This window comes from Littorina saxatilis, linkage group LG12 (genome assembly GCF_037325665.1).
Source record: "Littorina saxatilis isolate snail1 linkage group LG12, US_GU_Lsax_2.0, whole genome shotgun sequence".
Classification (NCBI taxonomy): Eukaryota; Metazoa; Mollusca; class Gastropoda; order Littorinimorpha; family Littorinidae; genus Littorina; species Littorina saxatilis.
Genome location: NC_090256.1, coordinates 26,352,288 through 26,378,407, shown reverse-complemented (window position 1 = coordinate 26,378,407; position 26,120 = coordinate 26,352,288). Strand labels below are relative to the sequence as shown.

Below are 26,120 nucleotides of genomic sequence, written 5' to 3'. Positions count from 1 at the left end.
CCTTCCCAGTGGGGTCCAACTTCTCAGCTGGCCTGTACCGTGGGAACCTCCCCCCTCCACTGGTTTTCAGACTCCCTTCCTTTTAAGACCTTGCTTTTTCAGACTCTGCTGTTCATAACCTCTGTATTACCTCCACCGATTTTCAGACTCCCTTCTTTTTAAGACCTTGCTTTTTCAGACTCTGCTGTTCATAACCTCTGTATTACCTCCACTGATTTTCAGACTCCCTTCTTTTTAAGACCTTGCTTTTTCAGACTCTGCTGTTCATAACCTCTGTATTACCTCCACTGATTTTCAGACTTTCTTTTTAAGACCTTGCTTTTTCAGACTCTGCTGTTCATAACCTCTGTATTACCTCCACTGATTTTCAGACTCCCTTCTTTTTAAGACCTTGCTTTTTCAGACTCTGCTGTTCATAACCTATGTATTACCTCCACTGATTTTCAAACTCCCTTCTTTTTAAGACCTGATTTTCTCAGGTTTATGTATGTCTTAAAATGGGGATTCCACCGAAGAAGTGCCCATCTGGGTGGAAACAAACCGCTGGGTCGGACTGTAGTTTCTACCAATCTGTCATCGCCCCTGGTTCCCACCCAGTTAGATGGGACTACAAGAGCTTGTATCAAAGTGTCTGACCTGGCCTAGTCGATCGGAGTATCGTACACTTTAACCAGCTTCTGTGGTATGTGTCTGTGATAAATGCGTCGGTGTGCGTGTGTGTTTGTGTAAGAGAGAATTGAATTGAATTGAATTGAACTTTATTTAACAAGGATTCAGATTTAAGGCTACTCCTTTTCTTACAATCTAGTCCTTGGGACGCACAGACACACAATGATAAAATTAAAAAATTAAAAATTAAATAGTTAAAAAGTTTACCAACAAAAGGAGGTCAGAAAACTTCAGCACGTGATGATAAAGATGACGATGAAGCATGAAGAGCATACATATGTGGTTATTCATAAAATCAAAGAGAGAGAGAGAGAGAGAGAGAGAGAGAGAGAGAGAGAGAGAGAGAGAGAGAGAGAGAGAGAGAGAGAGAGAGAGAGAGAGAGATTGGGTTTGTCAGTGAAATGGAGAATCTGGGTGTATGAGAGTAAAAGAGGTGTAGATCTGTATGGCTGTGCATGTTGATAGATGTTATATTGTTTTTTAAATGCCTGACTTTCTTCTTGTTGGTGGCAACATGCCTTTCCGTTTTATTTCAGCTTCTCCCCCTCATCACAAAACTCTGCATTTGACTGGCCCAATCATGCATTTTGCGGCCTCTTTTCTGTTCAAGTTGTTGCAAGTGACTTTGGAAAAGACTATTTTTGTGTAAGCAGTGCAGACAGATACCATTACTATCTGTGTGCCAAGAGGAAGAAGACTGCAACACACACACACACACACACACACACACACACACACACACACACACACACACACACACACACAGAGGCATGCATATATCAAAGTTCTGACAGAGATATTTTGGATATTCATTGGATATTTATCAATTGTGGAGAAAAAAACTGACAAAAAAGTTCATGTATTCATTTAATTAAATATAAAATATGTGTGGCATTGATTCAACATTTCCACTGGCAACAATAAGTCTACAGCAAAGATGCACCCTGGTGGTTTTTGTCCCTGTGAAGTTTTCATGCAGTTATTTAATGTCTTATTATTAATCTATTGAACTTAAACATTATAAAGTAACAGGAATAAGAGAACATCATCCTAAACTCATGCAGAATATAATTATATTGCAGAAAAGTGTTTGCCTCCATCTCAAATTTTAAGTTCTCTGTAAGGTCAGGTATACAAGATATACAGACATGTGTTACAGTAAATGGCCAATATTCTGGTTGGTTTCATATAAGAAGAGGCGTCCGACAAGGCGATAGCCTCTCACCATATTTGTATTTAATATGTTCCGAGATACTATCATTAATGTTACGTAATAATTCTGTGGTAAAAGGATTGAAATTGAATAACGAGGAAGTGTTATTGTCTCAATTTGCGGACGATACAACTCTTTATTTGGATGGCAGTAAGGAATCGTTTGTTGAATGTGTTAAAACTTTACAGAAATTTTCTAAATTTTCCGGATTAAAGATAAACAATGACAAAAACTCAAATTGTCTGGATTGGAAGAAAGCAAAATTCACAAGAAAGATATATGAGGGATATGAACTTCTGTTGGTACCCTGGGATTTTTAAAGTATTGGGAGTCAAATTTTCGACAAACACCGGCAACATTCTGGAAATTAATTATGAAGGAAAATTAAAAGAGATTAAAAGAATTTTAAACGATTGGAGCAGAAGACAGTTAACACCATTCGGTAGAATTATAATTTTGAAAACTTTGGTCCTTTCAAAATTGGTTCATTTATTAACTGTATTGCCAGACCCACCCGAAGACTTTTTACGAGAAGTGAATGCAGCCTTTTATTCCTTCCTGTGGAATGGTAAACCTGCAAAGATTCGGCGTAATGTCGTTTGCAGACCCTATTGCAATGGTGGTCTGAATATGATTGACATTTACACTTTTGTGGCATCAGTAAAGATAAATTGGATTCGCAGATTAAGGATGTTTGAATTTGATGTAAAAAAGCTTATTTTTGATACGATACCTGGAATGAAAGACATATTTAAAGTGGGTGCCGAGTATGTAAATGTGTTAATGAAACGATGTGGTTTTTGGAAGGATGTTTTGAAACATTATAAGAAATGCTGTTCCTTAAGCGAGGCAGGGACCTATATTTAGAGGTAATTAATGTGAATGATTTTGTTTCCGAATGTATACATTACAATTTGAACATTATACGAGACCACGGTACAATAGTAAATAAGGAATGGATTGAAAATGATGTCGTGTTTGTCCATCAGTTGCTACATTTAAATGGAAATTTCTTTACCTTTGAAGAATTAAGGTTAAATTTTCCTTTTGTTCAAACTAATTTTTTATTCTATGAGGGAGTGATTAAGTCCTTACAAAAATATCAGAGAAAAGTAAAAATTGATTCGTTGAATGGTTTTCAGATTCGGGATTATAAACCCTGGCAGATTATTTGTAAAGGCAAACAGGCAATCAAAGAAGTCTTTTTGAAATCAAAATTTGATAACCCTGCAGGCATGAACAGATGGAACATGTATTTTTACAACCTGAACTGGAAACAGATTTTTGATAAGTGTTTTAAAACAACTAAGGACACACAGTTAAGATGGTTCCAGACCAGATTGCTTCACCGCATTCTTGTTGTTGCTAGCCGGATTTTCATTTCGCTCGATTAGCGATTACCGGTACTTTATTAGCTCTCTACTCAAGACTCGGCGCTTTTCTCTTTCTTTCGCGAATCTTTGTTTGTCAACAAGTCGTCGTGACAAGCGTACAGAGAAACACCGGATGTATCAGGATCTCGCGCGCACGAGATTTTCTTTTTTTGTGTCTCGCGGTAGTTGGAGGAGCGAGAGCCGCCATGTTGTGTTTTCGTCTCCTCGAAATGTGCGCAAAAGTCGTAAATTATCCCAAAAAAGCTTATTCCGGGCGGGACTACATGTGTGTGTTGGTTACAAATTGTGTGTGTGTGTGATATTTTTCTTCAAACTTTTTCACTTTTCTTCTTTGTTTCACTTGTTTATTCTCGGAGCCGATTTTGCCAAATACCGTACTTTCGTTTGCCTGGTTGTTTTGATCGATTGACACGATCCGATTATATTTTTTTCGACGGCGGCTAATATAGTGACGTAATCATGTGCCAAAATACTGGATCGGCTTCAGGATGGGCTTGTGAAGAAAAGTAGTCTAGGAATTTTTCTCGTCGTATTTTTTTCAAACTGACCGTACTGAGTGTATTCTCCACAATCATGCATACAAAATACGGCGAAATCGTATGGGTTCCCAGGTCTGCATATATTTTGGTACTGCCCGCTTAGTCGGAAATTTTGGACTGATTTGGAAGATTTGTCAAACAGAAGTGGTATTTACCGCGCAAATGTTCTTTTTACAGAAGAATTTATTTTGTTTGGGTGTATAAACAATGTTAAGGTAGATGTGGTTTTGGATTTTATCATTTTGTTTGCAAAGTTTTATATTTATAAGAATAAGTTACAAGAGACAAGGCCACTGTCAGAAATATTTTTAAGAAATTTGAAATACAGATTTGAAATAGAAAAATATTCCAGTTTCAATTCTGGTAACATTACCAAATTTGTAGAATTATGGTCCCCATATGAAGAGTTGGTTAGGTAGTACGTTAGGTTGTGCAGAGATGTGATGATTTGCGTATATATATGTGTTTTTGCTTTGATTTTTGTTTGTTTGTTTGCTTTGTTTGTTTTGTTTGTTTGACGGTATTATTAACTGACTGTATTATTATTAAGCAGATAATACGTCCATAATGTCAAGTATTGTAATCTGCATGTTATGTTAAGCTCCGGCCTTACTTGTAGGCGAACGGTATGTTATATGTCCGTCTGTCTGTTATGTCCTAATGTTGTATATCTACATCTATATACAGCTTGTGTGTGTCTGTCTGTCTGTCTGTGTGTTCACGATTCATGGCCAAAGTTCTCGATGGATCTGCTTCAAATTTAGTGGGCATATTCAGGTAGACCCCGGACACAATCGTGGAAAATTTTGAACACGTGCGTGCTCTCAGCGCGCAGCGCTGAACCGATTTTGGTTTTTCTGTACATCCATTCCCAGTAACTCTTCCTTATCTTCTCCAGTGTTTTGCGCGTTTATCTCCCTTCCTTCGTACGGTGCGCCGGCGTACACCCGGCAAAGCCGGGCCGGCTCTACTTCTTCCCGGTGAAGCCGTACCCGGCGAAGCGAGTATTCATCTAGTATATATATATATATATATATACATGTCTTGTATACTTGCCATTTAAATGTTGATGGATGAATGATGATACATTGTAGACGGATGCATGTTATTGATTAAAAGCCCCACAATGATGTGCTTGGCAAAAAAAAGAAGAAAAAAAAATACAAACATTTTGTTAAAAAGAGAGAGAGAGATTTTGTGCGTGCTGTAAATTTGATTTTCAAAATACATGTAAGTGTTTCAATGAGTTCCAAGTAACCTAAGCAATTTGATTTCTAAAGTATATCTGACAGTCTGTATTCTATGATTTCGAAGCAATCTAAGCAATCTGATTTACAAAGTTCACGTAAGTGTATTCTATGATGTCCAAGCAATATATTTATATAAAGCTGGCATACTACATGTCACATATACATTCCTAATCTATAAATACACGTATGTCATGGTTAAGCGTAAACATCTCTCTCCTAGAACAAGTTAAGTTTATAACAAATGGTCTAAAACAGGACCTATACAAGGTACATACAATCAATTGGAAAGTTATTTGTTTTAACCAAAGTCGAGAGACATTGACTGGGGAACAAATTCAACAACAACTTTCTTTCTTTCTGTATTTGGTGTTTAACGTCGTTTTCAACCACGAAGGTTATATCGCGACAGGGAAAGGGGGGATGGGATAGAGCCACTTGTTAATTGTTTCTTGTTCACAAAAGCACTAATCAAAAAATTGCTCCAGGGGCTTGCAACGTAGTACAATATATGACCTTACTGGGAGAATGCAAGTTTCCAGTACAAAGGACTTAACATTTCTTACATACTGCTTGACTGAAATCTTTACAAACATTGACTATATTCTATACAAGAAACACTTAACAAGGGTAAAAGGAGAAACAGAATCCGTTAGTCGCCTCTTACGACATGCTGGGGAGCATCGGGTAAATTCTTCCCCCTAACCCGCGGGGGGATTCAACAACAACAAAACAACATTAAGCAAAAATTCCTTGAAGAATCCAAGTTAGCAAAAACATAAACCCTGCATAACATGAGATTTAAATATTGCTGTAAAAAATAACAGAAAGAACGTAAAACATTGTCAACCGAGATTCAAATAGTTAAATGCAGGGATATCAACATAAAATGACTGGTAGTACACATATTCTTAGTCTTAAAATGTATTCCTGGGATGATAAAGGCACACAAATAAATTTTAGAGACTGAGTGACATTGCTAAGATAAAAAGTATACCTTTTAAGCCATAACAAGCAAAACATTTTTGAGATCCAAACGTCAAATAAATATGCATATCAATTATAATGTTCACACAATTACTAGCGTTTATATCCACACAAATGCAGACCTGTTTACCCTAAACCCGAGGCAAGAGTACTTTCCCAAAAAGTTGAGTGTATTTTTCAAAAAGTTGGTGTACTTTGCAAGCAAAGCCATATGGGCTAGGGAAAATGTACGCGTGGGTGCAAACGTGTTTGTGTAAGAACAGCATGTCTTGTGAACACCTTCAGAATTTAACTCCTTCCAATACAACAGGGATAAAACAATTTTATTTACCTGTCAGTTTATAGCATTATAACCAGTGTCTTCCAAACAGATTGATAATGAAAAGATGAAGTTCGTGAAATAACATCTGCGGTTGACATTGCTTCAGCGCGGACTACAGCCTTTTCTTCTGGCAGGATTTGCTTTGCGGGAATGAACTTCATAATTCCTTGGCAGCTTTCAGCGGATTTCTTTGCAGCAACCTTGTCCAGGTGAGTTTTGGAACTGCAGTGTCGTTCGATGTCATATTTCCCAGCATGGGCAACGGAGAAGTCTGATTTACAATACATGTACTTGCAGTGTGCATGACTTTTTCCCATAGTAGACTCCACAATTCCTGGCTTCTATATATATATACGACTTGTGTCAGTCTGTGTGTGTGTGTGTGTGTGTGTGTGTGTGTGTTCGCGATGCACGGCCAAAGTTCTCGATGGATCTGCTTCAAATTTGGTGGGCATATTCAGGTACACCCCGGACACAATCTGGTCGATGAAAATGTTCAACACGTGCTCTCAGCGCGCAGCGCTGAACCGATTTTGGTTTTTCTGTTCATCCATTCCCAGTAACTCTTCCTTATCTTCTCCAGTGTTTTGCGTTTATCTCCCTTCCTTCGTGTGGCGTCAATCCATATTCCCGTTACTATTTTTAGAAGGTCACTGTCCACAACGCTCAATCCACATTCCCGTTACTAATTTTAGAAGGTCACTGTCCACAACGCTCCTTAATATCTTCTCCAGTGTTTTGCGCGTTTATCTCCCTTCCTTCGTGTGGCGTCAATCGCGTACGGTGCGCCACTCACCCAGCGTACGGTGCGCCACTCACCCGGCAAAGCCGGGTACCCGGCGGCTCTACTTCTTCCCGGCGAAGTGGGTATTCATCTAGTTTTCTTATATTTCTCCAAGAAAATCTGCTGCTTCTGCTGTTTAAACTTGGTACAGTCATCCAAAACGGGCACATTTTTCCGCTTCATTTTGCCACGATTGTCCAGACGATCGCACGTGCCAACAAGTTACAACTGAACAAGGTTTCCACAGCTGAAGACTCGCTGTCATGGTTATCTCCCTTCGACTGAAACCGGTATCAGTTGTACCATTCCGTAATCAGCACACCAACACCGGAAAACGTATTCTAGACTTTTTCTTAGGCGTATTTTGTGCGTGTGTCGCGTATTTGCGTACCGATAATAATTTGGCGTACAAAATACGCCCAAATCGTACTGGTAAACAGGTCTGCAAATGTTTTTTTAAAAAACCTGACTACATATGTACCAACCTGAACATCCAAACAAAATTACACATTACCAGTATTATATCATGCCTCAGTTCTGCAGCTCATCACCTGACAATAATAGTACCTGGTGAGAAACACATCTAAATATTTAGCATTTTTCAAGTCGCATTCTTATTCCAACATTTTTCATCTGAACTTGTTTTCCTTTTCACTTAGCTGTGTATTGTTGCCATTAATATTAAAATCCAAAGCGAGAGACATACCAAATTATTCTTTCAAGAAAATTTGAAACAGAAAAAGTAAATTAGGAACACTGTTGTAAATTTCTATTGCATTTTTTCCCCAACCTGTGTCAAAGTCATTTACACATGAGACAATGATTTACACAAGCTTAAAAAGATATGGGTATTTACATTCATCAGGATTTTTCATTCATTTCCCCCTGTTTTATGCTGAAAGCACCATACAGAATCCATGTATCCTGCAGTATAAGACAATTAAATCATTCAATCAAACTAACAGAAAAGACCAACAAACACTGTTATTACGGCTGATTACATGAAGTTTCAAAATGTTAACAAAAATCTCCAGGTATCCATGATACAAGGAATCCAACTGCTGCCATGTCCATAATCATTAACATCTTCGAAAACAAAAAATATAGAAGTAACTGACCAACTCCTCAGCTGCTTCTTCAAAGTCATCTTTGAATCACAAAAGAATTTCAAAGGAAACCAAACAATGACTTGAAAGAAATAGTAAAGAAAGAAAAAACAAGTCGCGTAAGGCGAAATTACTACATTTAGTCAAGCTGTGGAACTCACAGAATGAAACTGAACGCACTGCATTTTTTCACAATGACTGCAGTCCGCCGCTAGTGCAAAAGGCAGTGAAAGTGACGAGCCTTTTTAGCGCAGTAGCGGTTGCGCTGTGCTGCATAGCACGCTTTACCTCTTCGTTCTGAGCGTGTTTTGAATCCAAACATATCATATCTATATGTTTTTGGAATCAGGAACCGACAAGGAATAAGATGAAATTGTTTTTAAAACGATTTTGGAAATTTAATTTTAATCCTAATTTTTATATTTTTAATTTTCAGAGCTTGTTTTTAATCCGAATATAACATATTTATATGTTTTTGGAATCAGAACATGATGAAGAATAAATGCAATGATGCATTTATAGTAAGTTATAGGGTATCATGACAATTTACAATGAATGTGCATAATGCTGGTTTACAGCTGCAAGTGATGTTTGTCAAAAAAAGTTACACTGATTACAAGTCTAATTTTAAGTAAGCATTTGTAAAGTATTACATTTAGCTAGTATTGCTTCTTTGTGAGGAAGACAAGAGGTGCAATAACCACAGTTCATCTACAAATGAAAAGAAATCAACATACAAAATGTACAAGGCAGTGTGTACAAAAATACAAATTCCAATGTCACTCCCCGAGCTGACTAATGTGCAAAATTACAATGAAAACGATCCAACAGTAAGCGGTGCAAGGGAAGCAACCATGGAATCACATTTGCACATCTTCTGCTTCTGAGGTAATCCCCCTTTACATCTACCACTGCAACAAGTACAATTCTTGTTTGCTAACACTGGTAGTCTGTGTCTTATATGTCTGCCTCTAGTTATAGTGCTGCCATTTTCAATGTAAATCATTCATTCCAACACATAAAGCTATGTGTTTACAATGATGGCTGCTGGTGATTTATGTAATTATTCCCAAATAATGTCTTTTCAACATTTTTCAACTGTATCACGTTAGTTGCCAATGGATTTCTTGGTATGTTTTATTCAGTCATATGTGAACTGCTTGACTTCACCAGTCAGAAAAAAATATCATACATGAGTTGTGGTTTAACACTAATATTGCTATATTTTCAAATTGATAAAAATAGCATGCATAGTTTCAACAGTGTTACCAAGTCTGCTTTCAGTGGCCTATACTTTGCAATCAATTATGCACCGCTCTGATTTACAGAATGGCACAGCGGTTGGAGTAGACTGAGGTACTAAATGTGTTGTTCAGATCTTCTGGTGCCGGAAGAGCGCTGTTGTTTCCATCCCCCTCCTCCCACTGTCCTTCCTCGACCTCCCTCTCCCTCTCAGCTGCCCTCTCCCTCTGTATACGATAGCTTCCTGAGCGGTAAGTCTCGTCTCCAATCCTGTGTTCCATAGCCGTGGTCCCGTACCGCTCTGTTTCTCCCCCAGCGCTGCGTTCAACGTACTGGGCAAAGGCTTTCTCCTCCTGGTATGACTGGTTGGGCAGGTATGATTGAGCTCTGGATGAGAGGATATGAGACTGTCTATCCAGAGACTGAAGGCCAAGGCTGGATCTACCAAACTGGTGTTCTCCTGCTCCGGACAGTCTCTGGAGGTCCCTGGAGAAGACCGTGCCAGAGGCCCGGGACTCAATGGATTCTCTGACGTTGTTTAGTGGCGAGACGAGGCGCTTTCTGGCTGTCCCACTCTTCATGGATGACTTTGGAGTCGATGTTTCTGTCACTAAAACCCTTGGGGTTCTCTTGGATGATGCTAGCTTGGTCACTGAAGACCTCTGAGACATGCTTGCGCTCAGAGGCGTGGCAATTGCTTTTGCAGCCTTTTGGCTCTTTGGGGTGGCAGATTTCTTTGCACTTTGCAAGTGCTTTGGGGTCGCTGCAGCTGACTTTTTGGAGATTTTCACAGACATGGGCGTCGATGGTCTCCTAGCTTTTGGAGTAGACTTAACAGCATCTCTAAGTATTTCCAAAATTCTTTCATCTTCTGCGCTCCTGACGACTTTGACTGCAGGGGACGCTCCTTTCTTTAGTGACAAAGGAGAACGAACTGATGAGGATGCTTTCTTCTGCTTTGCTGATGACGCTTCAAGGTAAGACCCATCCTGTACATCAAAACTGATGGACATTTCACTGGACGCTTTCCTATCTGATTTCTGAACAGATCTGCTCACAGATTTTGATGTTTTATTGCTTGATCTAGATCTTTCAACAGACTTCTTAGCAGATTTCGGGGTTGATTTCCTGGCAGACTTTTGTACAGATTTGGACACAGATGATGATTTCTTTACTGAGGATCTGGACTTTCCCTGAGACTTTCTTCTTGCTTGAACATCTGACTTTGGTGTGATTGCTTTCTCTTCTTCATTGGCAGCTGAAGTTTCTTTTTTGTTTATTTGTGCATCTGTTGCTTGCTTGCTCTGTCTTGAGCTAGAGGCTGACATCTTGGAGCTAGATTTTTTGTTGACCGACTTTGTTTCAGATTTTGGTGTTTTCACATTTCTCTTGGCAGGAGTTGATTTTTTCGACTTTGGAGTCTTGGGTTTTCTCTTGGATGGGGTTGGTCTCGTCTTTGGAGTAGAAGGTATACTTGTGCTTCCTTCTGCCAATTCTTCCTCCTTTTCCTCTTTCTGCGACCTCCGTTTCTTCGGGCTTGTTGTGGATTTTACCGGTGATTTTCTCCTTGATTTAACAGAAGATTTGGGAGTTGTAGATTTCCGTTTAGGCGTATCTTTTGGGGTACCCCCTGTTGCTTTCCTCTTTGTTCCACGCCTTGATTGTGTTTTGGAGGCGCTTGCCGGTGGGGTGAAAACAATCTCATCATCAGCATCTTCTTCATCTTCATCCTTTTCTTCCATCTTCTCAGTGCGTTTGGCCTTCCCTTGATGAACAGAACTCTTGGACTGACGTGATCTGCCAGCTCGTGTTTTGGGCGTTTTCTTTGCAGAACGGACTGCTTTCTTGGCTGGTTTCCTAACCGCTTTTGGCGAGGATGGAATCTTATCGACTCCCTTCGCAGATGCTTGCGACTGCTTTGCCCGGCTTTTTGATGCCTGCTTTTTAGCTTTTTTAGGTGAAGATTTGCTAGCCTTTTTAGGCGACACGCTCAAACTTACATCGCTAACTGCCTGTCTTCTCCGTTTTGCAGCTGGCTTGCCCGGTGATTCCTCTTTTTCCACCTCAGATATAACCCTCTTCCGAATGCTTGTCATACTAGCGGGTGATTTGGCCTTTTTTCCAGAGGAGGACAATGCAGGGGACTTTTTACCTTTAGGGGAGGAAGCTCTGGACTTGTTACCTTTAGGAGGTGAAGCTCTAGACTTTTTACCTCCAGGCGAAATAGGCTTGGTTTCTTCCTCAGCAGCAGAGATTGATGCTTTAGTGCCACCACGACTGTAGACAGAAGAACGCCTACTGGCCGAGGACTCTTTGTTGGCCTTCTTGTAGACTGAAGAACGTCTGGACGTGGCAGCTTTGTTGGAGGCAGTGACCAGCCCGATTGGAACCTTGAATTCGATGCCTTTTGGAGATGCAAGGGACTTGGACTTCCCAGGGCCAAGCTTCTTCACATAGACGGATGACCTAAAATCACAAAAGAGCAAGAAAGTTCCACAGACTATCTCAGAACAGCCTTGGTGTCAAATTTTAGAAGATACATTTGATATGGAAACTGAAAAGTTCCTAAAAATCAACTTTAGGTATATGTGAGTTTTTTTCTTCTTCTTTGTTCATGGGCTGAAACTCCCACGTTCACTCATGATTTGCACAAGTGAATTTGTACGTGTATGACCATTTTTACCCCGCCATTCAGGCAGCATACAGGCAGCATACGCTGATTTCGGGGGAAACATGCGGGGTATTTTCGTGTTTCTATAACCCACCGAACTCTGACATGGGTTACAGGATCTTTTCTGTGCGCACTTGGTCTTGTGCTTGCATGTACACACGAAGGGGGATAAGGCACTAACAGGTCTGCACATAAGTTGACCTGGGAGATTAGACAAATCTGCACCCTTAACCAACCAGACGGCTGCGATTTGAACTCACGACCTTCTGATTAGGAGGCTGATGTCTTATCCACTACGCCCATCCATCTGAGTTGATGTCTTGTGTTGTGCAACTTTTCTCAAAATTCCAATGGCTGAACCTATGTTACAACACCCATTATGAATTGAAAGGAGTTAAATAATCTCTAAATCTTAAAAGGTTGTTGAAGTGTTGGGTTTATCTCCTTACTCTACTCTTTCTCAATTTGTCTATCATAGTTTATACAATTATAACAAACACGCACACTCTCTCACTCTCGGTCAACTACACAACCATGTACACACACGCCGAGTTTCTCTCTCTCTCACACACATACACACACACACACACACACACACACACACACACACACACACACATACATGCAAATACCTGCGAGTCACACGCATCTTGGGAGGTGACTTGGGAGGTGACGGGAACTTGACCAAAGATCCAGACACCCAGGTCTGTGGACTGGTCAGCGACAAAGTTGGAGATAACCATGATTCCAGCATCTTGCCACTTGAAGTCCTGAGCATTTGATAACAAAAATAACAGGTCAGTTACATGTAGTTTTCATTTGCATATAGTTATACTCGTCCAGTTGTTTACCAGTTGACAATATATATTTGTATTCCCCCCTCTGCTTCTTTCTCTCTGTAAACGTGTAGGGCTAGTTATTTTTCGGTAACTTACCCAACAACCAAAATCACTTACCCAACAACGGGCCTGAATCCTCGATAGCTCACAGGTTGATGAGCTAGACTTTGAGGAAACTACTTTAGTGATTGAAAAGTTCCGAACGCTCTAATGTACGAAATATACATCTCTAGACCAAACAATACAAACATACTGCATTTAAACTAGCAACTACAGGCTTGAACACATTAATCTCCATATAAAATCCATGAGTTTGGTCGTTTTCTAAATCCAAATCTAACGATCAGTGCAGAGAAACTCGCTTTAGATCTTTTATGAGTGCAAGCAAACTTCCAAGGCAAGTAACTCTCGTACTCTGTCTAGCGATAAGAGTAGTTCCCCTTCCAAATTTTCTGAACTGAGTTGCTTGGACAAAAGACGGTTAGTTTTTAACAATATTTCATTTTATAAACAGATGACACGCAACCAACTGCACACATCTCATCAACTTAAAGAACATACAGCGGTTTCATACATTATTTTGCCCCAGAAAACTGAACTTCATACAGTTTTTAACGTTGGAACATGGGTGCAAAAGTTTGTCTGCTAGTCCCATTCGAAGAAAGAACATATCCTAAGCGATACCAAAACATGAACAGAACACACACTATCTGCCTTTACCGCCACAGCAGAATAACAACACAACTGTGTTCTTGATTTTAGTCCAAAACGGGAAACGGACAAGAAGTGTTGACAGAATTGAATGATTTTCCCTGAACTATACAACCGCGCATTATTCAATCGCCTGCGCAGGTAGACTGGTTGAGTGAATAGGATTCGATCAAACTTTCGCACAAAAACTCCTCTTTTCTTTGAATAACTGAAGAAAGAAGGAATAAAGAGGTTACATGCCTCGTCTCGGTGATTATTAAAAATAATGGTCGAAGTTAGCGGATCATGAAAAAGAAGCTCGCATTTTTCATGATCCGCTAACTTCGACCATTATTTTTAATAATCACTGACTGACTGAGACTCGGCATGTAACCTCTACGTATCCCTTCAAAGTAAACAATGCATAGCCCTTGTGGTACAATAATTTGCTAGCTTTTTACCAGCCTCTGGGTTGTAAATTCAGTTTGCACTAAGCAAACAGGAACAATTTGGATTTAAAATTAACAAGAGAGCACCGGAGTTCCAATTTCTGGCGTACTAGTAACTTTCTTGAAGTTACTCGCCCGGTTGGTGAGGTAACATTTTTAGATTTGGCCATCCCTGTAGTTGTGGTCTGTTTCTTGATTTTTTACATTTAGTCAAGTTTTGACTAAATGTTTTAACATAGAGGGGGAATCGAGACGAGGGTCGTGGTGTATGTGTGTGTGTGTGTATGCGTGTGTGTGTGTGTGTAGAGCGATTCAGAGTAAACTACTGGACCGATCTTTATGAAATTTGACATGAAAGTTCCTGGGTATGATATCCCCAGATGTTTTTTTCATTTTTTCGATAAATGTCTTTGATGATGTCATATCCGGCTTTTTGTAAAAGTTGAGGCGGCACTGTCACACCCTCATTTTTCAATCAAATTGATTGAAATTTTGGCCAAGAAATCTTCGACGAAGGCCGGACTTCGGTATTGCATTTCAGCTTGGTGGCTTAAAAATTAATTTATGACTTTGGTCATTAAAAACCTGAAAATTGTAAAAAAAAAAAAAAATTTATAAAACGATCCAAATTTACGTTCATCTTATTCTTCATCATTTTCTGATTCCAAAAGCATATATAAATATGTTATATTTGGATTAAAAACAAGCTCTGAAAATTAAAAATTAAAAAAATTATGATCAAAATTAAATTTTCGAAATCAATTTAAAAACACTTTCATCTTATTCCTTGTCAGTTCCTGATTCCAAAAACATACAGATATGATATGTTTGGATTCAAAACACGCTCACAAAGTTAAAACGAAGAGAGGTACAGTAAAGCGTGCTATGAAGCACAGCGCAACCGCTACCGCGCCAAACAGGCTCGTCACTTTCACTGCCTTTTGCACTAGCGGCGGACTACATTCAATTTCATTCAGTGAGTTCCACAGCTTGACTAAATGTAGTAATTTCGCCTTACGCGACTTGTTTTTATTGCTTTTGCTTTGTTTGCTCATACAATGCATTAAAATTATTGAACTAATCACAAAACAAAGCTCATCACCTAAAACCTTGTTTATTTCACCTTTGAAGTGTGTATGAATCAGACGTTAGAACAAGGTAGGGGTCAAAATCAAAAGTCAGAAAATTGTCACAGCGGTCGCTCTCTCCTCTTTTTTCAGTCTCTGAATTCATTATTAAACATGCAATCAGACTTTCTGATCGTATTGTTTTTCCTTTTTGTAAGTTTTTCGGTTTCCCCATTGTTGTAGATTCTCGCATGATATTTGGACATTTCTACTTTGGCTACAGATGTTCTTAAAATCGCAAAATGTATACGTGTGCATACCAATACTATGATGCCGTTGTCGTGCGGAGATTTACTTAAATTCAATGCAATCTTCATTCAAAATAAACAAATGACCTCCATGAACTGTGTTCAAAGCAAGCATCCATTGCGTTTGATACTAGTTACTACATCAGTGACAAAATTGAAAAGTGTGTGCTATCTTATGCAGGGATGGCGAAATCGTCCGCCGGGTCGCCAGGGGTGGGTAAAATATGCGCCGGGCTAGTAGAAACCATCTAGCAGCTCGCCCAGCTGGCCAGTGAAAAGTATGGTCAAATGCAAAACAACATTTGGTTGTATTATCAAGTTTCAAATTCATTGAAACACTTTACAATACACCAGTTAACAGTTCCGCGGCAATTTTAGATCTCGCACATGCGCACTTCTTTTATCGCGAGCAGATTCGACCCATTTCCTTTTCCGGGTGATGCCCATATCGTTTTTCGGCATGTTTATGTCTTTTTCCTTTTTCGGTTGATTTCACCGCATGCGCAGATCGTGTTATTCGCCCACGTTTCTACGCAAGGGACACTACTCCGGCGCACTACTCCACCCGTTGAAAGGGGGAAACATTTTCTTCAGTACAAGTAGTCTTTATGAATAAACAATTAACAAGAAGGACGTTGTAAATTCATTCAATGCAGATAAAATAAGAAATATGTTTGACGAACTTGTTCTGTTCTTATTCACATGACAAAATATCTGAAGATCGAGAGATGTTATTAAAAAACCGTGTTCCAGGCAACTCGCAAACAGATAACCGCTGTGTATTTGACCACAACCCAACGCAAAGGAAACATGACACACTACTATTTGGCATACCTTTTTGCATTCATTGAACTTTCCCCAATAAATTCGGCTCACATCAGTCATATTAAAAGTTTGTCAAAACACAACACACAGGCGATAACAAATGCCCACCTGAATGGTGGTTCGCAACCACACACTAACGACCGTCGAGGGACGTAATGAATTTTGCAATCTTCCGACCACCATTTTTTAAGTCGGTTACTCCCATTACTGCAACCAATGACACAGCATGTTGACGCAATCGCTAATTTGGATGTAACGTGAGGTTTTTGTTATAACGTAGAGGAAAACACACCGTCCCGTTCAATTGCTTCCATCACGTTGAGCAGACGATGCAGCAGTTGCTCGTCGAAATTTCTCGTCCAACCAGAATCGCTTTGGGTATCACGTGAGTTTTCTTTCTTTGTACCATGTAAGTGCCGAAACTGTTAACTGGTGTATTACAATGCAGGAAATTCTGTCGTCTGCAAAAACGTCGTCATGTTGTAGTGAAACGAGAACAAGGCCCCTATTTAGGATGTTCTTCCGGCATTTTATTTGCACCACGGCTGGGTGGTTTAATTGTACTTTCGCTTCTGATTTCAACGCCTCGCATGTCTGTCATCAGCAGGGATTGGCTTGGGCGTCGGTCATTTGCCACGTTAAATTCGGAAAAAACCGACACACATGGGTCTCAATGCGTCAACTGACCGATAGACATGCAGCTGACGCCGAAAGGAAGGAGAAAAACAAACAGTATGATAAACAAAAAATATCGACCATTCAAAGAACACTGGCGAGTTCAATAGGGAGACAATGGTGGGTTCTATTTTGTAAAAGATTTTCAAGAACATGGAAAGACAGAAAGGACATATTTTTGACTTGAACAACATAACTTAAGTTGGAAAATATCAAGTCGCACGAAACTTAAAAAGTTATATTGCACAAAGAATAGTACCAGCAACAAAAAAAGCCAGACAAGACGCCAGCTGACCGCAGCCCAGTTGTCCGTGATATCACCGCTATTTTGCATGTGAAATGAAACCTGTCAGTCATTCATATTCTCCGCACTGTCATATTTTTTGTGTATGGTATGTAACGGGCTAGTGAAATGTCTGATGGACTAGCGACTTCTTGCGGTTACTAAATCAAACCTAAACCATTAGGGCAGATCACATGGCAGACTTAATTCCGCCGACTTGGGTTCAATAACATTTAACAGGAACGCTCTACAAGCAAGCTTAAACCGCATCTTGGACACCCGGCCAGTACTGAAACTGGCCTTGGCACGGAACGATCCAAGGGGGGCAATCTCAATCATCTCAAAGAGGGAAATCCAAACGCAATCCGCTTTGTTCGATTTTATGGGCTTGGACGATAGAGAAAAATAAGAAAAGCAAAAGCTGGAGTCCAGTCTGGACGAAAATGCTATCAAGAACGCAGAATTGATTTTTTCTGAGTTTTTTTTTTAGCCGTAAGCGCCATGTTTATCGGTCTCCAACCGGCCTCAAAGACAAAGGAAAACTGACGGTGCTGGGTAATTGAAATCAAATAATGAACACTGACAGCATGCACAGCCGTAACCAACACCTTTTGCTCACAAGACAGGTCAAATAAAGTGAAAAATAGCAACGACTTACCATTGTGCACTCCCGTGTCGAGCTAAAACTTAAGTTGCGGCACAATTTCGCTTCTCGCACATCTGGCTTGTTGACATGCATCAACGAAGGGGCCTCACTCTGGAAGAGTTTCCTGCTCCGATAATTTCCTGCTCCGATAAACATGGCGCTTACGGCTAAAAAAAAACTCAGAAAAAATCAATTCTGCGTTCTTGATAGCATTTTCGTCCAGACTGGACTCCAGCTTTTGCTTTTCTTATTTTTCTCTATCGTCCAAGCCCATAAAATCGAACAAAGCGGATTGCGTTTGGATTTCCCTCTTTGAGATGACTGAGATCGTTCCGTGCCAAGGCCAGTTTCAGTACTGGCCGGGTGTCCAAGATGGCTTAAACCGGTGCTCCTATATCGTCCTAGAGGCAAGTGCTAAACCGGGTCCTTACCTTTTGTGTGACACCGTTTTGAGACTGGTCATAGAGCTGTAGGACTCCACAACTCGAGTGCTAACCGTCACAGATGAGGCCGAAGCCTGTGAAGATACCCTTTTGCTCACTGGCATCTTGCAGTCCGTCCGAAGCTGAAAACAGAACAAGAACGTTTACAACAGGACAGGATATGTGTGGATGACAGAAGAGAAGACATTCGTCTGATGCTGCATTGATCTACGTTGATTATTTTGCAACGCAACAGCCTGCACGGCAACTGCGTGCATAGTTGGGAGGGCGGGGTGGTGGGTCAGCGAGTGTTAACAGCACCGTGACATTTGACCTTAGTGCCGCCGATCATCTAAAACAGACATAATGAAAGAAAAAACTGTACCTATGATTACCTGTAAACACCTACCTTTGCAACGAATAATGAGTTAGCGCATAACAGGTGTGTACGGAAGCTTGCGGCGGGGTCAATAACACTTCTGTGCGCGCGCACTCTAAACTTGCACAGGCGACCGCAAGACCGCAACGGCTCCCGTACACAGGACACTTTTACCGCCCGCTATTTTTAAGTAGTACCACTAGCGTTGTAATAATCTGGCAGTTCAGTAACACGTGCAGTGAATTTGACCGATCCCGTCTTGTTTACTTTTTCGCTGTGAGTTCTTTAGGCAGAAATACTTACTCTTTGTCGATGCTAGGATCAAGTCGATGAAACTTCCGTCAACAACCGTGACCTAAATTTGTATCTGGATTCATCACATTACCTCTGTTCGCTCATTTCGTTTAACGTCTGTGGCCCAATGTGTGGTCAACATTTATTCATTGGAAAAAGACAAGAGGAACGACTGAAATAAAGATAAATAACCCAAACTTTGTATAGCTTAAAACATCAATCATACGTAACGTGTAGCAGTTTTCGGGCGTTCAAAATTAATGTGAAATGTTAAACGATCGAGCATAATGGAAACTATGATCTTATTTCTGTTACATGTACCAGACTATGTCAAACACCCCTCGCGCGGAGGGGTTTTGCAGCCAGCGTAGCAAAATAAAGAGGGAACATTTTTCGGCTCGCGCGGCAGCAAGCAATATGTCTCTGGACTGTATATGTACATAGTTGTGCTAGGATATTACTGTTACAGTCGTTAGTTTTTTTTAAAGTTTTGTTTTTAATGGTTGTGTGTGCCCAAGGCAAGCAAAAAAAACTTGCTAATAGAATCTGACTCAGTGACGGCAAACCATCATTGCTTTTATCAACGTAGTTAAATCGAGTCTACAGTGAATCAAAATACTATATTTCCTGTACGGCCTATATATAAGGAAAACGCCTACAGAAAATCCACCTACAGGGAACTACACACACATTTGGTTGACATTGACCCCTACTTATGGTGAACGTGACAAGTTGAATATGTGATTGTCATAACATCATCATAATAGTACTTCCACTCACGGTAATAATGATTAATAATGATATGCAGCATTGTCTGAAATAAATAGGACGAGAAAGTTCGAACACACACACAACGTACGAAACAGGAAACCAGACACAACATGAGAGGACACGATTCCTACTTGGCAAAACTCTGAACCTGCTAGCAGAAAAGAGTTGTGACCCTTCGTTTAATGTCAGTGTAGTCGAATATGGTTCAAAGACCTCAAGGCTGCACCAATGTGGGGCATGATTAAAATAGTGGGTGAACCCCGGCTGAAGATGGTAGAGGAACTGTTGGACATCCACACCGAAAACACCCCTTGGTCGGACGTAAATCTTGGCAACTGCGCCACTGCCCATTTGAACGTCGGCTCTAAAAATAACTGAGGACGTTTCCTTGGCCAATGAACAAGCTCCATTTTGAACGATTGCTTTTATCCCTACGCGAAACCTTCAAAACTTGACATTTTAGTTTCCTGATATAAATGCCAATTTTCTATCTTCACCTATTTATTGCTTATTGACAAAAATATAGTTATATCATAAATGCGGGTGTCCCCCCAAGCGCTCATGGCTAAACTGTCTTTTCTTCCATGGCGCACTATATCGCCTATCGTATGAAGATTTAGGTCAAGGGTAGTTATACGTCTAGCGCGCGTCGAGCAATTCAAAACCTACATCGTCGGATTTTATCGGGAAATGGTAAGCAGAGTTTTTACCAATATTAAGTGTGCAGTTATTGTCAAGTTTTCGTTGTTAATTCTTGTTTCACGATGCAGGCTTATTAAAACCTCCGTTCTTTCAGCTATCGTTTTTCTCATGCTTTGTTCAGACACAGACTGTCGCGAACAGATGAACGCTGGCGAGAGAGGTTCCCACAGCGATCTTATTGTAACAAGTAACATTGACACTCACAATTTTGCACAGTGTTTGAGCGTTGCATTTGCTAGTTTTTCTTACAGTTTAAATAACGAACAGGATTAGATTAGAGGTGTCAGGACTAAAATAAGGAAAAGGATGTGAGTAAATTGGCGATGGAGACTCCCACGTTGCTTTGCTTGTCGATGTTGACGGTTTGCTGTACTACTAGTAGAGTAGTACTACTAGTTCTAATACTATAAGTCTAGATACAAGTTTGGGTCCGTGGGGATTTCACTGTATACTGTAGCGTTTGCAGAAGTCTGCATCAGTGCATGGGTTCAAAAGCAGACTAGTAAGGTTGTTGCTTCTGGGTGTTGTTTTTCAGGCGTGAGAATGTTCCTCCTGGAGGAATTCCTTCTTTTGAACCTCTGTTCATGATACTGACACTTCATCAGGCCAAACAAATATATAGGTGTGGTTAAGGTAACTGTAACATAGCCAAAAAAAATAGGGTTGGAAGGTACTAGGTAGGCAATCACTATTTTTTTTTAAACTTTTTTTCTAATGTGTACAAATTAAAGGCATACTAACGCACTCCCGTGTTTACAAAGTGTAGTTTGCCCACAATCGATGTCAAACGCACCATAAGACCATATAATGACGATACGTCACCATGCGCGGACCATAATACATGCATTACAGCTTGTTCTAGCCTCTGAAAAAGTGAGGATGTCAACAAAGCCGCGGTGTTCTCTCCCTTGCATCAACGTTACATGTGTTGCCAAATCTATAAATAGGACGATCCAGATCAAAATGAAAATTCAAATATCTCAACATTTAAGGGGTCCTAGACCACAATATTTTGCAGGGAACTTAATTTAGTCTGTCTCCAGCTGTTGGTAAAGCAATTAGCGTGTATAGTCATCGAGTACATATGGCTTTAAACCTACTTGACAGGGAAATAAGTGTGCGACTCGACATTGCGTTTTCTGCACTCGTTTTTGACTCACATGCGAAGCAAAAATGAGTCTATGTACTCACCCGAGTCGTCCGTCCGTCCGGAAAATTTTAACGTTGGATATTTCTTGGACACTATTAAGTCTATCAACACCTGATGTGGCCTGATGGTGTATGGTTACAAGATCTCAAAAGACATGTGCGGCAACTTGACCTCACTTCACCTTGCGTCAAGGTCGCAAGGGTCCTTCAAAGTTGAAATGTATATATATATTTTGAAGTGACCTTGACCTTGAACTATTGAAAATAACTCTTCCAAAACTACATATGTGTGAGCTGAGGGAAATACATTATATTTTCATACTAACTCACATTAGGTTACATATCCATAAGATTTTGCTGTATTTTGTACACGTGATTCATTGATTGTCTAGAATACGATCAGTACAGTCAGAGTCAGTGCAACAACAAACAAGTCGCGTAAGGCGAAAATACAACATTTAGTCAAGTAGCTGACGAACTCACAGAATGAAACTGAACGCAATGCAACGCAGCAAGACCGTATACTCGTAGCATCGTCAGTCCTCCGCTCACGGCAAAGGCAGTGAAATTGACAAGAAGAGCGGGGTAGTAGTTGCGCTGAGAAGGATAGCATGCTTTTCTGTACCTCTCTTCGTTTTAACTTTCTGAGCGTGTTTTTAATCCAAACATATCATATCTATATGTTTTTGGAATCAGGAACCGACAAGGAATAAGATGAAAGTGTTTTTAAATTGATTTCGACAATTTAATTTTGAAAATAATTTTTATATATTTAATTTCCAGAGCTTGTTTTTAATCCAAATATAACATATGGGCCAAAGTCAAAAGGTGCCTCTTGTCATGTGACATTTTTAAAAGGCTAATAAATTAAAGATTTTTTAATATTTTAACTAAAGCTCTCAATAACATTGTACTAAAGTGTTTGCAGATGATATTGCCAAAGTTTCAGAACACAAAGTTGATAGTAAGTATTTTTTTATGAATTTCTTATCCTAATTTCCCCCTATTTTTTGCCGTTTCTAAAGCCTCGTTTTTGGGTGTCATTAGAAATGCAAAATTAAACAGTGTAACCTTGTTTTTTCTTAAATAAAGAATAGATGGGCCGGTTCAGTAAAGTTCATTCTTTTATTTGAATTGGTCTTCAATATGAAAAAAACAATCAACATTGAGAATTTGAAGGTTAAAAAACTACAGTCTCCTGTGACATGTTCTGTCACACTAAATTCCTCTTTCTTTGCTTTTTTGCATAAAGAAAATGAAAAGAAAGAGCCATCGTTTTGGGGTCAACAAAACGTTATCAATGTAGGCTACATATTAAAAGTTCAAAAAATAGCATGGTACCAAAATTAAAACGAGTTTTGACACGTTGCAAAAAATCTGTCACAAACGTCACGAGAGACAGCACGCGATTTTCGGCACCTTACTTTCTATCTCGATTAACGGCAGCTGCTTTTACGACATCCGCAAAGTGGTCTGAGCGACATACGAGTTTCTGGCACATTCGAACGCATGGCGTCCTTGCGACCGGACAAGTTTTCTGAATCCGTCACACGCTTTTTTACACGTCACAGGAAACAACGCGGGGTCCAAAAATAACGAGAGACATGAAAGAACACCCTTCTAAGAAAAACTGAGTGCTTATTCTTCTGTGTAATGTTATGTTAACGAAGTTTTACGGAACAGAAGCACACAACTAACTTTCGATTTTGACTCAGAATCATGACAGAATGTTATTTCATTCAAACGACACAAACTTAGTTGTTGTGACAGAAACGCTATGAGAGTCATAGTGACGGAACTGTCACAGGAGACGTAGAAAACACACTGTTTCTATGTTTTAAAGAAAATAAATACATAAGTCAAGATACTTTATTGAAATATGAATAAATGTTTCTGTTGATGGTGTTTTTTTTTATTCTACAATCTCTTCCGTCACACTGACTTGTCACAAGAAACTGGAAAAGTGTTGTTTTTTCATGTAAAAATTTACTTCAGGATTTTCTTGTCTCTTTACACAAGTTAAATAAATGTTAGAAAACAAATGCTACATGGTTTGTCTGAAAAGTCTTTGTTGTTTTTTCTAGGAAGATTTGCAGAAAATCCAAAAATCTGTTTCTCGTGACGTGACATTTTCATGATGGCCATGCTTAAAATATATTACATTTGAACATTTCTTTTGACCATAATTCAAAAGAGTGTGTTGGATTTTGTACAAAAAGATATATTTCCATCTTGAAATTGGCATTTAAGGTAACAAGAAACAGCACTGAAGATGTTGTATGTCACGAGAAACAGATTTCAGAGCAGGACACAAAACACAAATTTATTCAGTTGGTTGAAAAACTGCAGGGTTAGTTTTAAAAAACATTAAAAGTACATTAATTAATAGTGTCAAAAATGCAAAAAAACAAGTATAAAACATAAAATGAAAATATAGTGTTCCATTTGGCACCTTTTGACTTTGGCCCATATTTATATGTTTTTGGAATCAGCAAATGATTTAGAATAAGATGAACGTAAATTTGGATCGTTTTATAAAAAAAATTTTTTTTTTACAATTTTCAGATTTTTAATGACCAAAGTCATCAATTAATTTTTAAGCCACCAAGCTGAAATGCAATACCGAAGTCCGGGCTTCGTCGAACATTACTTGACCAAAATTTCAACCAGTTTGGGTGAAAAATGAGGGCGTGACAGTGCCGCCTCAACTTTCACGAAAAGCCGGATATGACGTCATCAAAGACATTTATCAAAAAAATGAAAAAAACGTATGGGGATATCATACCCAGGAACTCTCATGTCAAATTTCATAAAGATCGGTCCAGTAGTTTGGTCTGAATCGCTCTACTTGCACGCACGCACACACATACACACACACACACATACACCACGACCCTCGTCTCGATTCCCCCCTCTATGTTAAAACATTTAGTCATAACTTGACTAAATATAAAAATATGACAAGAAACATTCCTAGACTTCTTTTTGTAACAAGCGGATCCCGAAGCCAATCCAGTATTTTGACACATGATTACAGATTTTGTCAGTAAACATCGAAAGAAGTATTTGTTTTAAATGTATTAATACATTTAATTAACGCTGTGATGGACGCTTGTGACGCATGCTTGAATCATCTATGTTCAAATGCTGTGTGGAGTACACTAATTATTATGAAAATACACCAAGTTTGTTTGAGAATACTCCTAGTGCAAAACAGCGATTCCCAGGTCTGGGTTTGTATCAACGTATGGGTTGGGAAATAGGGAATACTCTTGCTTTTTATTTAGTAGTCCACCATTGTATTAATTTGTAATTTACAATGTAACACACACATTTGGATTTGTGATTGGTGTTGATTTACTAGAGTAGAAGTAAAGTAGGATCACATGATGTATACAGAAGATAAGACTTTCATGCATACATGTACTTAGTTTTACATGACACCCTTTAAGCATGAATACCTGTCACTGTGGGAGTAAGTTGTACTTGTAGTTTTACCAATACTTTTTTCTTCTTCTATTTAGGTAAGTAAATAAACAATGTATGGAAAAATCATCGTCATCAAGAGAACGGGAGCAGATGGAGCACATTTTCCACTAGTGGCCACATCCTGTCAGTTTGGAAGGTGAGTCTTGCTAATTTTTAAGGGGGAAGAGGGGGACCCCGGGGTTGAGGAATTGATGTTACTGTTATATTCGGGGTTCGGTTTACTACTGCGCCGTTGCCGCATAAATCTGAAAATGTCCCATTTCTTCTGCGCTCATGGGCTAAAACTCCTCCGTACACTCCTGTTTTTTGCGCGAGTGGATTTGTACGGGTATGACCGTTTTTACCCCGTCATTTAGGCAGCCATACACCGCTTTCAGAGGAAGCATGCTGGGTATTTTCGTGTCTATAAGTATGACCCACCGAACTCTGATATGGATTACAAGATCTTTTCTGTGTGCACTTGGTCGTGTAGTTGTACACACGAAGGGGAATAAGGCACTAGCAGGTCTGCACATAAGTTGACCAGGGAGATCGGAAAAATCTCCACCCTTGACCCACCAGGCGCGGCCGGGATTCGAACCCACGACCTTCCGCTAAGGAGGCCAGCGCCTTACCACTAGGCCATTGCGCCAGTCTGTCCCATTTGAATTCAGTTGGCGGATTCAGAAAAATGTCCCATTGTGTTTTTTTGATAGGCCGAATCGTGATTATTGTTCACAGTATAACATAAACCTCGTTGGTACTAATACGTACTAGCCATGCTATTTATGATCAAACTGTTAGTGCGCTTCCATTGTCCATGCTGGTTTTATTACAAGACTGCCAGTGCCACCCTTCCTAGTTTGTTATATTTAAAAAAAACTGTGTTCATTGATGTAAATTGAATTTGTGTTTCTGTGATGGCATCGATCATGGGGTTTTGCGTGTGAGAGATAATATCATTCAGTTGTGTTAAGTT

The 26,120-nt window shown here is 39.6% G+C and overlaps 2 protein-coding genes across 2 annotated transcripts in view; one reads left to right on the top strand and one right to left on the bottom strand.

The window, feature by feature from the left end:
* Positions 1–1,468: 1,468 nt before the first annotated feature.
* LOC138981626 (micronuclear linker histone polyprotein-like) lies at positions 1,469–19,110 on the bottom strand. Its single transcript, XM_070354614.1, has 4 exons — positions 19,061–19,110; positions 18,388–18,521; positions 12,807–12,944; positions 1,469–11,969 (listed from the first exon to the last, which is right to left on the bottom strand). Exons 2-4 carry the CDS (start codon positions 18,501–18,503, stop codon positions 9,584–9,586), a joined length of 2,640 nt encoding a protein of 879 aa, XP_070210715.1. The 5' UTR covers positions 18,504–18,521; positions 19,061–19,110; the 3' UTR covers positions 1,469–9,583.
* Positions 19,111–20,452: 1,342 nt separating this feature from the next.
* LOC138981630 (nascent polypeptide-associated complex subunit alpha, muscle-specific form-like) overlaps positions 20,453–26,120 on the top strand; it is a 30,518-nt gene continuing 24,850 nt past the window's right edge. Inside the window, exons 1-2 of the mRNA XM_070354616.1 lie at positions 20,453–20,515; positions 25,198–25,298. Coding sequence (XP_070210717.1) covers positions 25,213–25,298 — 86 coding nt within the window. The 5' untranslated portion in view covers positions 20,453–20,515; positions 25,198–25,212. The remainder of the gene's footprint in view (positions 20,516–25,197; positions 25,299–26,120) is intronic.